Source organism: Cebidichthys violaceus, unplaced genomic scaffold, assembly GCF_023349555.1.
Source record: "Cebidichthys violaceus isolate CVI_PGR_0920_01 unplaced genomic scaffold, fCebVio1.0.p SCAF_17, whole genome shotgun sequence".
Taxonomy (NCBI): Eukaryota; Metazoa; Chordata; class Actinopteri; order Perciformes; family Stichaeidae; genus Cebidichthys; species Cebidichthys violaceus.
The window spans coordinates 2,238,257-2,253,519 of NW_027176340.1; the positions used below are offsets into that span (position 1 = coordinate 2,238,257).

General features: G+C 46.8%; 3 protein-coding genes across 4 annotated transcripts; 1 reads left to right on the forward strand and 2 right to left on the reverse strand.

The window, feature by feature from the left end:
* The first annotated feature begins 451 nt into the window (after nucleotides 1-451).
* Nucleotides 452-5,970, forward strand: tmcc2 (transmembrane and coiled-coil domain family 2). Of its 2 annotated transcripts, XM_068711976.1 has the most exons (5): nucleotides 452-659; nucleotides 2,587-3,078; nucleotides 3,393-4,009; nucleotides 4,157-4,292; nucleotides 4,537-5,970. In XM_068711976.1, exons 1-5 carry the CDS (start codon nucleotides 657-659, stop codon nucleotides 4,834-4,836), a joined length of 1,548 nt encoding a protein of 515 aa, XP_068568077.1. In that variant the 5' UTR covers nucleotides 452-656; the 3' UTR covers nucleotides 4,837-5,970. The 2 variants fall into 2 exon arrangements, with proteins under 2 accessions (XP_068568077.1, XP_068568079.1); XM_068711978.1 differs by lacking the exon at nucleotides 452-659 and having other exon boundaries at nucleotides 3,000-3,082.
* A 922-nt stretch (nucleotides 5,971-6,892) lies between these two features.
* On the reverse strand, nucleotides 6,893-12,592 carry usp49 (ubiquitin specific peptidase 49). The gene is made up of 7 exons (XM_068711979.1): nucleotides 12,444-12,592; nucleotides 10,968-11,059; nucleotides 9,360-10,834; nucleotides 8,994-9,201; nucleotides 8,483-8,591; nucleotides 8,169-8,374; nucleotides 6,893-8,074 (listed from the first exon to the last, which is right to left on the reverse strand). Exons 3-7 carry the CDS (start codon nucleotides 10,767-10,769, stop codon nucleotides 7,971-7,973), a joined length of 2,037 nt encoding a protein of 678 aa, XP_068568080.1. The 5' UTR covers nucleotides 10,770-10,834; nucleotides 10,968-11,059; nucleotides 12,444-12,592; the 3' UTR covers nucleotides 6,893-7,970.
* A 672-nt stretch (nucleotides 12,593-13,264) lies between these two features.
* On the reverse strand, nucleotides 13,265-15,182 carry med20 (mediator complex subunit 20). Its single transcript, XM_068711981.1, has 4 exons — nucleotides 15,037-15,182; nucleotides 14,629-14,774; nucleotides 14,101-14,354; nucleotides 13,265-14,017 (listed from the first exon to the last, which is right to left on the reverse strand). Exons 1-4 carry the CDS (start codon nucleotides 15,132-15,134, stop codon nucleotides 13,796-13,798), a joined length of 720 nt encoding a protein of 239 aa, XP_068568082.1. The 5' UTR covers nucleotides 15,135-15,182; the 3' UTR covers nucleotides 13,265-13,795.
* Nucleotides 15,183-15,263: the final 81 nt, after the last annotated feature.

A 15,263-nucleotide genomic window follows, 5' to 3' on the forward strand; every position in this document is an offset into this window, starting at 1 on the left:
CCCTGCTGTGCTCCCTCCTCCCCTCCTCCTCTCCTCTCTCTCTCTCTCTCTCTCTCTCTCTCTCTCTCTCTCTCTCTCTCTCTCTCTCTCTCTCTCTCTCTCTCTCTCTCTCTCTCTCTCTCTCCTCTGGCCTCAGCGGAACAGAGGCACCTGCACGCCTGCGCTAAGCTCTCCCATCCCCCCGCCCATTTCCCCTCCATCATCTGTCCCTTAGCTCCCACATCCATTATAGGCCAGGACAGCCAGCGTTTGCATTTAGACTGAGAGAGAGAGAGAGAGAGAGAGAGAGAGAGAGAGCGCGTGCGGGAGAGAGGTAAGAGAGAGACGGAGAGAGCATATGACACAAAGGAGAGAGAGAGAGAGAGAGAGAGAGAGAGAGAGAGAGAGAGAGGAACGGATCAGTGCATTAGAGGGAGAGAGAGGAGGGGTTGGGGGGGGGGAGGCTGCAGATATCGATGGCATTAACAATGGAGCGTTAGGATCCAGTGAGGTGATAGTCAGCCATATAAAGGCTGGGGGGTAAAGATATTTGAGGAGGGGGGCTCCTCCTCGGTGAGCTCAGGGGGAGGAGGAGGAGGAGGAGGACGAGGAGGAGGAGGAGGATGGGCCTCGAACACAGACTTGCAATGGCACTGCAAAAATTGGATTAAAGCAGTATGGTAACGTTTCTAATTTAATTTATTGCTGTGCTGCTTGTGTCTCATCCTCATGTGTTCGCATCCACGCTCGTTGACATCCATCTCATGTCACAGTGTGTCCTCCCGCCGAGTGAAGACGAGACGGGCATGCCCCCCTTCTTTTTTTTTTTTAACACCATAGACATCTCCTCTCATCTCCATCCTCATCACAGCCTTCTCTTCCGACCTCCAGGGCGTTTTTTTTTTTTTTTTTAATTTTTAATTTTTGTTTGTATCCATCACCGGATTCATCCCCGTTAGATTTGAGCGTCTGCTGCGTGTTTCCTGTTGTTTTGTTTTTCACCCATATGTATCGCCGGACACCGCACCTCCCTCTTCGTATGAGCCATATTTCTTACCGCTGCTGCATATGAATCTCACTTCTGGGACCAGATCGGGGGACGATTAACCACCAGGGACTCTGCACTCATCTGTTTTCCATCTCTCTCCATTACAATGTGATTGTAACCTACTTTTGTTTATATATATATATATATATATATATATATATATATATATATATATATATATATATATATATATATATATATATATATGTATATACAGTATAAGGTAACACTGCCTTGCCTCGCGTCGCTCTTGCTCTGATTTATAATAGCGCGTGCTCCGAGCTCACTGTCACGCAATTAAAAGACAAAATAAATCCCGTCTGTAGAAATTAGAGCAACGCGCTGTGAGATTTTTGTGTCGCTGTCATGTGTCTGTCTGAGCTCATGCTTGCAGGGTCTGATTACACTGTTTTGACGTCAGGCAGAGGGGTCATTAACAATCCCGCCATCTGCCAAGGCGCACATATAGATGATAGCCTACATACGAGGGAAGCCCCTCGTGCACCAATTGAGATGTTCGCTCAGAGCTCAATCAGACAGAACGAACCAGAACGCACTGGTATTAACATTCATAGACACAACATATGGAGCAATATCACCTACATTTAATCATCGCTATCATTTCAGCTGTACCATGCAGGGGTGTTTTTACCTTTCCTATTCCTCGCGCATGCATTCTGTAAATGTAGTTTTTAAAGTAACTTGTTTTTCTGGCGAAGCAGAGTTTCTGAGGCCGTGCAGAGCAGGAAGCAGACTAATTATGTATCATCTAATTAATGCATGATGGCCTTTCGGTGTACTCTCAGATGCCTCCGCCAAATCAATTATAGGCATAATTGACTAAATCTCCTTTCAGAAGCCAAAGTGATTAACAGGTATTTATTTTTAAGAGTCTTTCCGAGACGTTTCCTCCCTACAAACTCTGTAATATTACGATAATCATAGCGAAAATATGGAGAAAATTGAGTCAGTCGAGCTTATCAGCATTTGTTGATGTTTCAAATGCATTTATTGAAGGGAAAAAAACCCTGTTCTAATTACATCAAAGTGGACATCTGTTCATTGTCCATTTAGCAGTGGACACTTGAATCCTCACATTTCTTGAGTTGCATGTTTGTCTCTAGACAAATGTCACATTTTGCTACTGGATCACACTGAAACAAATGAATTAAAGTCGTACCAATTGAACTCGTTGTCGACAGTATTTTCCCCTATAATTAGTTCCAGGAAATGATTGAGTAATGAGTGAGTCGTAAATGAAAGCCTGACTATTTTTGGAAGACCAAAAACTAACAAAGTAACCCACAGCTTAGTTTGTCTGTTTTGGCGCCATCAGATGGATATTAAGTTTGAGAAAGTGTTTTTCAAAAAGAAAGCACAAATAGTTACCATCAGGCCCTTTCACTGGGCCTGTTACTCAAACACAATGACTTGAGTAGATTTCAATACATGCGATGTTCCTTCTTCTTGAGTAAAGTCGTGTCAATATTACACTGCTGGCTATTGTAGTACTCTTCTCCACCCCTGATTACCTCCATCCTGCCCTCTCGTCCCCTCAGCTGGACAAGAGCGACGTGGCAACTCTAGGCCTACCCTCCACCACCAGCCATGGAGGCTCTGACAGTAACATCAGTGCGGACGGAGCGCCGGCACCACCACCACCACCAGCAGCAGCATCAGCATCAGCATCAGCATCTGCATCTGCATCAGCATCAGCATCAGCATCAGCATCAGGATCAGGATCAGCGTCTGGGGTCATGGCCTGTGGGGGTGCAGAGGGTTTCGGGGTTGGCGAGCCACAGCGGACACGCGCTGCCTTAGAGCATCTGCAGCAGAAGGTCCTGAAGGTCACCGAGCAGATTCGCGTGGAGCAGGAGGCCCGTGACGACAACGTTGCCGAGTACCTGAAGTTGGCCCACAACGCAGACAAACAGCAGGCGTCCAGGATCAAGCAGGTGTTCGAGAAGAAGAACCAGAAGTCAGCACAGACCATCGCACACTTGCACAAGAAACTAGAGCACTATCACAAGAAGCTAAAGGAGATAGAGCAGGTAGGTGAGCAAGTGTGTGTGTGTGTGTGTGTGTGTGTGTGCAGCTGTTTCTGTACTGTGGCTGTTTTGAATAATTATCTCTCAAGGCTGACTCAAACAAGTGTTGAACTATATCTGTGAGGGCAGTTGTGTCCAAATATAGACTGATGATTCTCATCTCCTGAACCAATGCATCATCCTGTGTCTCACCTTAACTCTCCACAGAGCCTGCTCTCCTCATCTGTCTCCCTGCAGTTCTCTCCCTTAACCTAATCTCTCCTACCTTTTGAGATCCTCCACTTCTCTGCTTCCTCATTTCTCTTCCCTCTCCACAGAATGGACCGGCCCGGCAGCCTAAGGACGTCCTGCGGGACATGCAGCAGGGATTAAAGGACGTCGGGGCTAATGTTCGCGCTGGGATAAGTGGTTTCGGAGGCGGAGTAGTTGAAGGGGTCAAAGGTGGAGTGACTGCCCTCACTCACACGGCCGTGGTCTCCAAGCCGAGGGAGTTCGCCAGTCTCATCAGGAACAAGTTTGGCAGCGCAGATAACATCGCTCACCTGAAGGACTCGCTTGAGGACGGAGTCGGGGGCCACTCCGAGGACACCCTGACGCCTCGTGCGCTGAGCGGAAGCGCTACTCTGGTCTCCAGCCCAAAGTACGGCAGCGACGACGAGTGCTCCAGCGCCTCGTCCGGCTCTGCGGCAGGCAGTAATTCAGGCGGTGCGGGGGGAGGAGGGGGACTGTTGGGACCGACCATGGGGAGCCCGAGGCTGGATGGACACCACCATCACCACCATCACATGCACAGCTCTTGGGACTCTCTTCTTGAGGGCCTGCAGGAGATCAAAGCCAGTCAGGCGCACATGGAGGACGCCATCGAGGACATGAAGGGTCAGCTGCAGAGCGACTACTCCTACATGACACAGTGCCTGCAAGAAGAACGATACAGGTACACCTTCTCCACTCATCCATACACTGTGTCCCAGGTCCACTTGTTCCTACTAAAGATATACATCCTTCTAAACAGTCACAAATATGATCTTCCTTTACAGAAGGACTTAATGATTTACGCAATGTTTGTACCGCGCGTATTCAGGTATGAGCGACTTGAAGAGCAGCTGAATGACTTAACAGAGCTACACCAGAATGAGATGACTAACCTCAAACAGGAGCTCGCCAGCATGGAGGAAAAAGTGGCCTACCAGTCCTACGAGAGAGCAAGAGACATTCAGGTAAAGTCCGAGACATCGTCGAAGATACTCAAACCCTTCAAAATGTGTATATCTATGATATTAAATATCCTTAGTTGTCCTGAACTTAGAGTAAAGCCCTGAAAAACTCACCAAACAACCAACTGTTGAAGAAAATAATGTGTTCATTCATAATAAAAAAGCTGATATCTCTCTGTGTGTGTGTGTGTGTGTGTGTGTGTGTGTGTGTGTGTGTGTGTGTGTGTGTGTGTGTGTGTGCATACAGGAGGCTGTGGAGTCGTGTCTGACTCGCATCACCAAGCTGGAGCTGCAGCAGCAGCAGCAGCAGGTCGTCCAGCTGGAGGGGGTGGAGAACGCCAACGCTCGAGCTCTGCTGGGCAAACTCATCAACGTCATCCTGGCGCTGATGGCCGTGCTGCTGGTTTTCGTCTCCACCTTGGCCAACTTCATCACCCCGCTGATGAAGACCCGAGCCCGGGTGGCCTCCACCGTCCTGCTGACGTTGCTGCTGTTCGTCCTGTGGAAGCAGTGGGACTTTGTGGAGCCGTGGCTGCTGCCCAGCTGAGCTCCCTGGGAGAGAGAGACTCCGGTGGGGACCAGAGTCACAAACTCTGTCAGAGACCCCCCCACCCCGCTGAAGGATCCCGAGACTGGAATAGAAGGAGGGCCTCTGTACTTCGTTGACTTTGAGTGTGACCGCGGAGCGTCGTCTGAGGACAAAACATGGCACTTTTGGATGGATCTGGATCATGATCCGGCCTGCAGAGAGTGTCGAGAGCTGTTTACAGTGAAAAAGAACAAAAAATGCTCTGCTTGCCGGTTGAGCGACAGAAGACATCGTCTCATCTCGTCCCCACATCTGTTGGTGTTGATGAACCAATCATTGATTACATTGCTGTCACCAAAAACTGAGTTTCTCGCAAAGAAATCTTTGGATTTGTCTTTTTCTAAATATTTATGATACGTGAATTACAACGACTAGAGCAACTTAATAAGTAAAAATGCCGATCATGTTCGCCTTCATGTTGAAGCTATATTATATTTGAGAGGAAAGCGTTCTTGAATGTTAATACTCGTGCATGTCCTCATATGTGCACTAAGATGCATCTAGCTGGCATGAGTTAACATTTCATTCATGAACTTAACGAACTAAAGTGTCGCCGCTTTGTGTCACATCCTGTTTGAAGCAGCGCTTTTAGACGCATTTCTCTCTTCTTTTTTTTTTTTTGGGGTCTTTTTCTCCAAAATCAGAATGAACTGAAAACTTAAAAAAAAAAAAAAAAAAATGCCAACACATGCGACAAATGCACCGTAATAATTCAACCGTGTAAAATCTGTTCCTGTCCATAAATGCTATTTCATAATCACTATTGCAGAACTGGTTCTAACCACAGTGTCAAATTAATGGCATGTCAAATTGTATCAAAGTTTATATCCAGTTTGCAAAAAATAATTATTGCTGTTTTATTAAACGATGTAAGAAATAAATGATTTCATATGTTAGACTGACCGTGAACACATCCGGAGACTTTTTGACTGAAATGTCGTTGGACTGAGTAAGAGAGCAACATCTTCCATCACTTAGACGTTATTATCATGGTGATTATTGTAGCGAACGGTTTTGTATCAATAGTTTATGAAATATTTTCTGAAGCTATATATATATATATATATATAACTCCGTTTTAGGCCTTGAATAAAAAAGGTACAAAACTACAAACAAAACTTTGTGGTTCATGTTACACTTCCCAGATGTTTGATTTATATGACTTCAATCAAATGCATTCAGGATAATCTTCAGAGATTATTTGCATTTAATGACCTCGCATCATATTCCTGAACCAGATTACACTTATTCCAGGTTTCACATCCTTAAGGAGGCATTAGAGAAGCAGAATTAATAGATTTCAGATCATCCGTGTATCCATCTGCTGATCCTGCGATTCATTTCAGTTATGATGCTAAATGTGTTGACGTTTATTAATGTCCTCTGAACATGTGTGTGTGTCCTCCTTTAATGCCGTCAACATAGATGTTGCAGACATGACCCGGAAGAACCCGCCTCCATCTTTTAATTTAGACAAACACAACCCAAGAATCCTTTCAAATTTGTTTTGTCTTTTAATAATCACCGTCTGGTAAAACCCATATGACCATTACATTTATGACAGGTATTCTTACAGTACAAGACAGAACTCAAAAGGGATCAGAGCCGGTGGCATGGCCACACCTGACCGCTGAAAAGTAAGACATTCATCGTCATTAGATTGTTCAAACTTTTACATAGAGTTCACACATGGATTCCTGCGTTTGACTCCTATCAAACACAGCGGTTCTTTCTCGGTTACCTAGCAAATTCTAAAGACCTTGATAGAAACAGCAGAGTAGAAAAAAAAAAAAAAAACATTGTATAACAAGCAGAAGAATTCCTGATTTTATCTTAAATTTCCTGTCAAGATGCAAGATGTACAATATATTGCTTTCAGGTGCTCAACTCAAAACGGGCGCCCCAACACATTCTTCTGTATCGCAGTCGGCCCGGGTTCTCTCGGTTCTCCCGCAGGTAAGAACACAGGAGCGACCCGGGGCTCAGACTACCTCGCCGTTACGCTGCAGGTGGGGGGGGGGGGGGGGGGGGGGGCTGCCATTCAAACAAGATTCAGGAGCATAAAAGATGAACAATCACAAAAAGATAGGACCGACCGCAGTAGCCCCCCCCCCCCCCTCCTCAAAAGTGCAGCTTTCCATCACTCAATTAATCAAGTGTTTTTGAATGAAAGTGAAACACAGAATGGCTACAAAATAAACTAAAACTACTCCTGTTCACTTGAGAGGCCTTGATCCTCAGACACAGTATCCAGTCACAGCAGTACAGTTGAGGAGAGGACATGATGAAGTACAAAGGACACAGGGAGGAGCAGGACTTTCCATGATATTTCACCATAATTTAAAAAAAAAAAAAGAAGAAGCTGAACAGGAGGCGACACGGAGTCTGGACTTTAGCCACTGGATGAATTTAATTCCAGTGGAACTACACAATGATGTTGGGAGAAAAAAAAAAAAAAAGAGTACCTCTCATAATATTTAGTGCATTGGCTATCAAATGTACGGTTACATATAAAAATGCACATTAACAACACGATTGCGATAGAAACGCTCTAAAATCCAGAATCCACGTGGCCGTTTGAAATGAGAAATGCCGTTTCAAGAGAGCGCCCGATCGGATCCGGACTCAAAAACGGACACGTGAGCCCGATCGCATTTAAAAAAAAAACAAACAAAAAAAAACACGGGACACACAGCGAGGTGTTCAGCAGGACAGAGTCGGACCCGCTCCCCGATATGCTGGTCCAACGGGCCAAAAAGGGAAGCTGTGGCCTCATTTATGAAAAGGTTTTTGATTTCTACGAACAAAATCCAAAGCCGCCCGTTAGAACATTTCAATTTAAACGATTTTCCTTTCATTTACCGGGGCGACGTTACAGTGTGTGTACCATTATCATCACTTTCTTCTGGATTACGCTGCTAAAATGTTCACCGTGACTCACGATGGCGGCTGTCCTACTTTCTTTTTTTTATTTTTATTTATAGTAAATCTAGTAAAAGTGATTGCTTAATTAATGACATCCGGGAAAACGTTTTCATAAATGCAGCCTTAAGTTGCCCAAAACAGGTTCGACGTCACAGCGAAGAGGTAACCTAGGCAGACCTCTGGGTGTAGAAGAGGATGTAGGCCTGAGTGTTGCACACTTCCTCCACACTGCAGACCTTCATCTCAGAGTCATTACAGTGGACCCAGAAACCTGAAGACACAGAAAGAATAAAGAAGAGGAGGTTACCGACAGAACGGCAGGACGTCCGGGTTTGATCTGAATGGAGTCCTGGTCTCTTCCTCACCTCCTTCTGTATTGTAGCAGTATGCGGTGTAGTGCCCTGAGCCAAAGCCTTTACCGTGGTGCATCACAACAGCAGACAGATCGTAGGTGTAGCCTCCTCTGTGGACAGAGTGACCTGAGCCTGTGCAGCAGTACGGTTTGATGTTCAGAACCTGGTCGAAGGCCACGTGGACGCCGATTTTCTCCCTATGGTTCCGCCCAGACCATCTGCCAAGCAACGGGGGGGAGACTAGTCAACACGAATGCTCTTGTACGGCAGTGAAAACCGGCCTCGTAAACAGTAAACATTAATCCTGCCTGGAGAGAGAAACTCACCTGAAGCGTTTGAGGTGCAGCCGTAGAACCTGAGGTAAACGGTAGATCAGAAGCTGCTTTCGAGCCTCTGACAGAACTAAGGGTTTGCGGGATGATTTCCGTCTTCTTTCTAAACAAAAACCACGACACAATGAACCGGTGAGTCACTGTGTCCACCGCTGGAGGAGCTGAGCTGAATTCATTTTCTACATAATAATTATTTAAAAGTCAGTTTTTAAAATTCCTATCATTTCTCTGGGCAGTAAATCCTGCACTCAAAAGTCCAAATATCCTTTTGCGATGGAAGGATGGAGCTTTGTTTGCATAAGTTTGTGAGACACATCAATTTTTTATTCATATGCAAGGCTTAAAAAGACTGAATCAGGTTTTAAAATGTAATGAATGAATCCATATGTATCTCCAGCTGTAGAGGACAAATCTTAACAGATAAGAAATTTAAAAAATGTTGTTTTTTTTTTTTTTTAAAAACCCGCTGCCTTCGCTTCGCACTGTATTGAAACGTTGTACTAACTGTTGCAGTGGTTGCAGGCATAGATGCTGCCTTCGAGAGCCTCCATCTCCGTAAACTTGGACAGCATCTCGGTGAGGGTGCAGCTGCGCTGGTAAGCCGTGGCGCCCGAGCCTTTGTCTATGCTGTGGTATCGCTCCGGAAACTCCAGAGACAAATCCCAGAATGGCTCAACTGTGTTAGACTTGTGCTTACAGGACAGACATGTCACCTAAAAAAACACACACACACACACACACACACACACACACACACACACACACACACACACACACACACACACACACAGTGAGAAGAGAAACAGGTACGTGGGGATGTTAGTTGACGATACACAGTCTTAGTCTTAATCGCACGCGTCTCGCGTCTCACCTGGCTGAGGAGCTGCCCATGAAAGATGGTGTTGAGAACCTTTAGCACTTGCTTGGACAGCTTCCTCTTTGTGATGGGGATCACTATCCTGCGTTTGGAGCCCTCCGTGTCCAGCTCCTGCTGCACTTTGTCCAGCAGCTCGCACAAGAACTCCTGGGCGTCCTGCTGGTCGTACCCACGGAAGGCCGGGATGAGGTTCCACACGGAGTGCAGCATGGCGAACGGAGACACTAAAGACCACCGGCCTGACCACATGACCCTGAAAAGTGTATGCAACTCATGGCACAGAGACATTTGCTGGCGGGTGGAGCAGCGAGGCTCCTTGGGCTGGACCAACTCCGAGGCCTGTGGGGAAGGCGGGGCGCTTTCCTTTTTGCCCGGGGCCAGATTCCAACTGCCTGGTTTCCCCATGCGTCCCAGAGGGCACCCTGACAGCGCGGCGTTCCCGCCGCTGACCACGCCGCCAGTCACGCCCTTCACCTCCTGGGAGTTGTTGGTCTTGGCCAGCAGCTCCTCGGTCTCGCACAGGTCCAAAGTGAGAAAACACTCCCTGAATTTCTGCAGGTGGCTCAGCACTTGCAATATTGAGTTCATGTAACACGTGTTCCCCAAATTGCGCAGACCGGTGACACCCGGAGCGATTCTCCGGCGGGTCACGGCATGCGTGGAGTAGTACCGCCTCAGTTTGGCAGCTCTGCCGTTCTGAGGGGCCTTACGGGACAGGGTGAGAAGGGAGGGCTTCTTGGGAGGAGGAGGTAGGCGTTCCGGAGGGTCGCGGAATTTGCGAGGAATGAGTGTGATGGTGGAACGCGGCGCCTGAGTGAGAAGCCTCGCGCTCTTTCTAGGGGGGACGTTGCCGAGCTCCTCCATGAGTCTCCTCTTCACCTCTTTCTTTTGTCTCCTAGCTTCCTCGAGTTTCTCCTTACGCCGATTCTGCAGCTCTTGGTGTTTACCGATCCACATCCGAAGCATCTTCCCCAGGAGCGCTTTCCTCCTGTGACGCGAGGCCAGCTGCATGGCGGGCTGCGGCCCTCCTTCCCCGACCCAGGAGGTGCACTCCCCCCCTGCCGCCGAGGAGCGCAGTGAGCGTCTGCCCGGGCTGCGAACGGTGGAGAGGGCCCCTCTGAGGAGTTTGAGGTCTCCCTCTGCATTATCATTGAGTACATAGTCTCCACAGGCAAAGCAGAACACATCCAGCTCACGCACCTCCATAGCCAGCGGGTGCTGCGACTCCTGAAAGTGTTTGAGCGAGTGCTCCTCCATGAAGCGTCCGCAGGCCACGTGGGAGCACTTGAGGCAGGCCCACACGGAATCGGTGGTGCCGCAGTCCACGCAGTGCCATTTTTGCGGATTGAGGATTGAATGGTCTTGGCCCAGACGAAGGCGCCCCACGTGCTTACAGCGATCCATCGCTCCCCATACACATGTGGCCTCAGCGATAGGACACACGTCCTGGAACCAAGCAGCGCCTCATTCTGAGGTGAGATTTACAGGGGAAGAAGAAAATGAAAGATTAAGATCTGCTCGTAAGAATCCAGAGAAAGGACTGAGGAACACACAGAGGCTGAATAAGCCTAGACGCATTGTACCGTACATAGAGTGACTCACTGTAAACGTTTGCTTGATCGGGTTTGGGGCAATACATCAAACGGCAATGATCGGATTGATCACCCGTGTCCACCGTCATCAACAAGAACATTCTGAGAAACAGGGAGGAAATGAAGTTAACAAGTCGCATGAGAAGCAACGAGACGACGCAAACAAAACTAGGAACGTTAATAAAATATCAAAAATTTACAAAAACAACAAATAAGGCATTTCCTGAGAAGACAGGTCACCAAACTAACTAACTGTCTTTCCACTTCAAGCATGCAAGAGTATTCAGAAACACAATAACTGTAGGTAATTTGCAGTCGTGGACACATCCACCGGTTTATGAGACGGTGTAGGTTAATATTGGTGCTCTGCAAATAAACTCAACCTCACATTCCCTGTGATTATCAGTACGGATCACTGAGAACCTTTTGGGGGGGTAATGAGTATGGTCGTAAACACAGTATATTTGTCACGTTCACAAAAATGATGGTGCTTTTTCCACGGAGACAATATTTAAAAGCTCCTACACGGGCAAACTTTGAGGCAGACATGTTGACATAAAAAGGAGGATGTCTGTCTGTCTCATTATGTGGTGAATCCATGTAATTATCCACCTCGTCGACACCATTCTTCATGCCTTTTTCTCTTTGTGGAAACCATCCATTACTTGAAAAAAAAAACTACTATTTTTTTTTAATTTATTTTTTTTATTGAAAAGACACCGTTAACTTGCAAGTCGGTGCAACTGGTTTCTAGTCGGCTGCATACACCTCCATCGCGCTATGTTGTTGTTGTTGCTTATTTGGAAGTATCCATTTAACGTGACGCCGATATTTCCACCAAATGTTACAATATCCCCGAATGCATCCCGTCCGCTGTTTCCCTGTCGCCGGGGATCAGTGCGGTCGGCTCTTATCGCCATGCTAAGCTATCCCACCATCACCATGTTGAGCCAGAACAAAGAGCAGTCAGTGGAGCCACTCTCCAGGAACATCCGATAACTTTGTTGGTCTGAGGCGAGCCTCAGCCAGCCATACGCTAGCTTACGCCTGCTAACCGCTAGCAACAGCAGCTTCTGCAGAAGCTTAGCGTCGCCTACTCCTTCCTCCCGCTGTCTCGTTGTAATTATGTACTTTGTTAAAAACATACATCGCTCGCGCTGTACCAAGTAGCTAACATTTACGTTCTTAGCTCGCCGTAGTAGCAACCGTTAGCTACGCGGCTAACGCGTTTTGCGGGAGGAACAATCGAAGTTAACCTAACGGTTGTTGTCGGTCGCTAACGTTCACGAACGGTAACTAAGTGTTAACACGGCATAGCTCGCTAGCGAACTGCGCCGTTAACCGTTTTTAAAAAAACTCCCCGGTGACTTTCACCACACAGAGCCGGTTAATGGGGGGTGTACGTTAACCACCGGGCCTCTCGTCTGGTGCTCGTTACTACATTTTTGCAACGTCCGATTAACGGGAAAAGCTGGGGTAACGTTACCATCGCCAACATCCATCCATCCGGTAACACTCGGAGCTGGTTGTTGTCCTCCTCGCAGATTGAACAAACCCCAACTCTCGATCCGAGCCCCGGACCCCGCCGCTCTCATTGGACTGGGACTGAGCGGCAACCGAGCTCTCATTGGCGGAAAAGGCTGAACAACAGGCAGCAGAATGGACTGTCCGTCCACCCACCGGTGCCACATGGAGCATTAGCGGAGGCCAGACCGCACGTCGGTGGCAGACCGGAGACCACCGAGTCCCTGACCTCGATGTCCTCGAAAGCCCCGTGTCGGCCCCGCGTCAGCTGCTTTGTGCTAATCTGATCAAATGCATTATAGGATGTGTAACTTTTAAGCAGTGTTAGCCAAATGCGGTGTTGTAGTCGTCACGTGGAAGGGACTAAGTCTAGATTTAGGGCCTCTTTTATTTATTGTGATTTGAAGTTAACGCTGGATGAAACTGCATGGTGCTAAATACCAATCCAGCGCAAGACCGTGTGCAAAAAAACAATGCACTGGGTGGAAAGTCATATTTCCCCACAATGTATTGTAGTTTTTTTTTCACTGACTCATTTCACTAACCCCATTCTGACGTTAGAAAATTGACATTTTTAAACATTGTATAAACTTTTACGCCCATTATACAGCACTGTGGAAGTCCTCCTGGTTTTCCTTTCACCTTTTTTTCCCTCATTAATTCATTTATACCGTCTTCCCTGCAAATCCCCCCCAATGTTAACGTTATTAGTAGCACCTCTGCATTGTGCGTACTGATCACTAGTATGGCCTAACAGGCAATTAAAACTGAACAGAGACCTCATTCGTGTTTCCTGTATTTTATTTAAACAAGTGAAAAATCTCTAGAATTAAAAAGGTCTGTTGAATAAACATCATTGAAGTGAAATCCCTGCACAGATGAACAGAGACATCCTTATGCATACATCAATGTCCAAAGCCTTATTAACTAAAAACATACATAACAAACATAAGCTTTTAGCCAACACTCACTGCAGGAAACCTACTCAGAAAAACTGACAATTATGTTATTTTACTTTCAGGTAAAACTGTCTCTCTAAAGGAGGTTACAACCCCACCAAGAGGACATTTGAAATGTGTGTATGATTATACAATGATCGGCACAATAGAATTGGTCAGAAACACACATTCCAGCTTCTGTTCTCCATTAAGTCTCTTTCTTGCAAGATAATTTTATCAAACAGGAAGGTTTATTACAATGTCGAGGCTCCAGAAATGGAAAATTGGATAACATGCTGATCCACAGGACCAGAGTTAAAGCATTAAAACAAACATTTAAAAAAAAAAAAAGGTTCTCTCCAATGCCACCAACAGCTCAACGCACGTTGCTTCCTGGGATTTGCATTTTACGAAGTTTGTTGAACAACTCCAGGTACTGAGTCATGGTGTCCACGCAGTCCGATGGTGCGAAGAGTCCTTCGGGCTTGGCAGCGAACACAGAAGGCAGTTCGGGGACGCTGGGGCCCAGAAAGGATTGCATGAACTCCTTCGTGAGGTTCCAGCAGTCCCCCGGAACTACGCAAGGACAGTACTCCACCTGGAGAAACACACAAAGCGTTGATGCAGCCACAGTGGGAAACAAAAAATCCACTCTCACTAATATTCATTTAAAGTACATACCTCTACTGATATCCCTCTGGCACTGGAGCTCATTGTCACAGTACCGACTTTTATCAAGAAGTCACAGTAACGGTATCTAGAACCGCGACACTCCACCTTGTGCCCCTTGGCGTTTTGAAAGTGGCTTTTTAGCTTCACCATGAGAACGTCAAAGTTTGCGTCGGCGATCAGGCAGGGTCCGCCTTCAAAGAGACCCATGCAGCTCAGCGGAGTTTCAGAGTTGTGCATCACGTACAAGAGCTTGGTGGGCTGACCTGTAACAGACGGACGAGACCGACTGTCAGGGGTGTCGATTAAAGAACTTTATCCACTCGAGTACTCTGTTTTAAAGTAACTAAATGTTCACTTTGTGAGATACTTGAGTTACAAGTTGATGATTGAAGGTCTAAAGAATGTCCCTGTTGAGTGGCAATGTGGGAAATGTAGGATCCAGGAGTTTGGGTTTTTTTGGAGCAATATTATGGAATAGAAATCAGGATGTACTGCCTCTATCAGAACGATTAGAAAAAGTACACGATGAAATATTACCGCTGACATTTCCTGTTGCATGGTATGTCTCACAGTCCACACAGAAGCTGCCCTGCTTCACAGCACCCAGCTGCTCCAGCTTCTTGTGCAGGACGTCCACTGTCTGCTGCACGCTCTTACCCTCCGACACAGGCACCTGACACACACTGCGGAGCAAACACAAGCACCACGTCGAGTTAGGAAAGTCCGGATCTGTAAGGAAGGACTGCGAAGCCAGGTACAAGTGAGATATATATATGAGAAAGATGAGCAGAGCATCGTGTGAATGAAAGTGAGCGATGAAGCGCAACAACAATGTGGGGTGGTTGAGGCGAGGTAATGAAGGCGCGGTATATACGGTAATTAAATTGTTTTTCAAACATTGTTGACATTTTAAATGTAGCTAAAATCACAAAGCAATCGTCTCACCAAGTGACCCCCATTGATGTTTTGCCTCCGATTGTATTCTTGGTTGGCGGTTGAGTGCTACTTCTTCTTCTTCTGTGGTGTTTAACGGCAGCTTGCATCCGTTTTGTTGCATTACTGCCATCTTCCGGCTTCCCCGGTTGAGTACTTCCGGGTGAAACATGAAACTTCCGCTAGTTCAATCAGAGTATTTCACATTTTAAACAGACACGAAACATCCGTGATAATTG

Excerpts from the sequence above, each read along its gene's own strand:
- tmcc2 (XM_068711976.1), top strand. Across the intron at positions 4,010-4,156 it reads CTGCAAGAAGAACGATACAG|GTATGAGCGACTTGAAGAGC; the intron begins GTACACCTTCTC and ends GCGCGTATTCAG. Across the intron at positions 4,293-4,536 it reads AGAGAGCAAGAGACATTCAG|GAGGCTGTGGAGTCGTGTCT; the intron begins GTAAAGTCCGAG and ends GTGTGCATACAG.
- usp49 (XM_068711979.1), bottom strand. The coding sequence starts at position 10,769 with ATGGATCGCTGTAAGCACGTGGGGCGCCTTCGTCTGGGCCAAGACCAT. Across the intron at positions 8,592-8,993 it reads TGCCTGCAACCACTGCAACA|AAAGAAGACGGAAATCATCC; the intron begins GTTAGTACAACG and ends GTTTTTGTTTAG. Across the intron at positions 8,375-8,482 it reads CTGCACCTCAAACGCTTCAG|ATGGTCTGGGCGGAACCATA; the intron begins GTGAGTTTCTCT and ends GTTGCTTGGCAG.
- med20 (XM_068711981.1), bottom strand. The coding sequence starts at position 15,134 with ATGCAAGCTGCCGTTAAACACCACAGAAGAAGAAGAAGTAGCACTCAA. Across the intron at positions 14,355-14,628 it reads TGCAACAGGAAATGTCAGCG|GTCAGCCCACCAAGCTCTTG; the intron begins GTAATATTTCAT and ends CGTCTGTTACAG. Across the intron at positions 14,018-14,100 it reads CCAGAGGGATATCAGTAGAG|GTGGAGTACTGTCCTTGCGT; the intron begins GTATGTACTTTA and ends GTGTTTCTCCAG.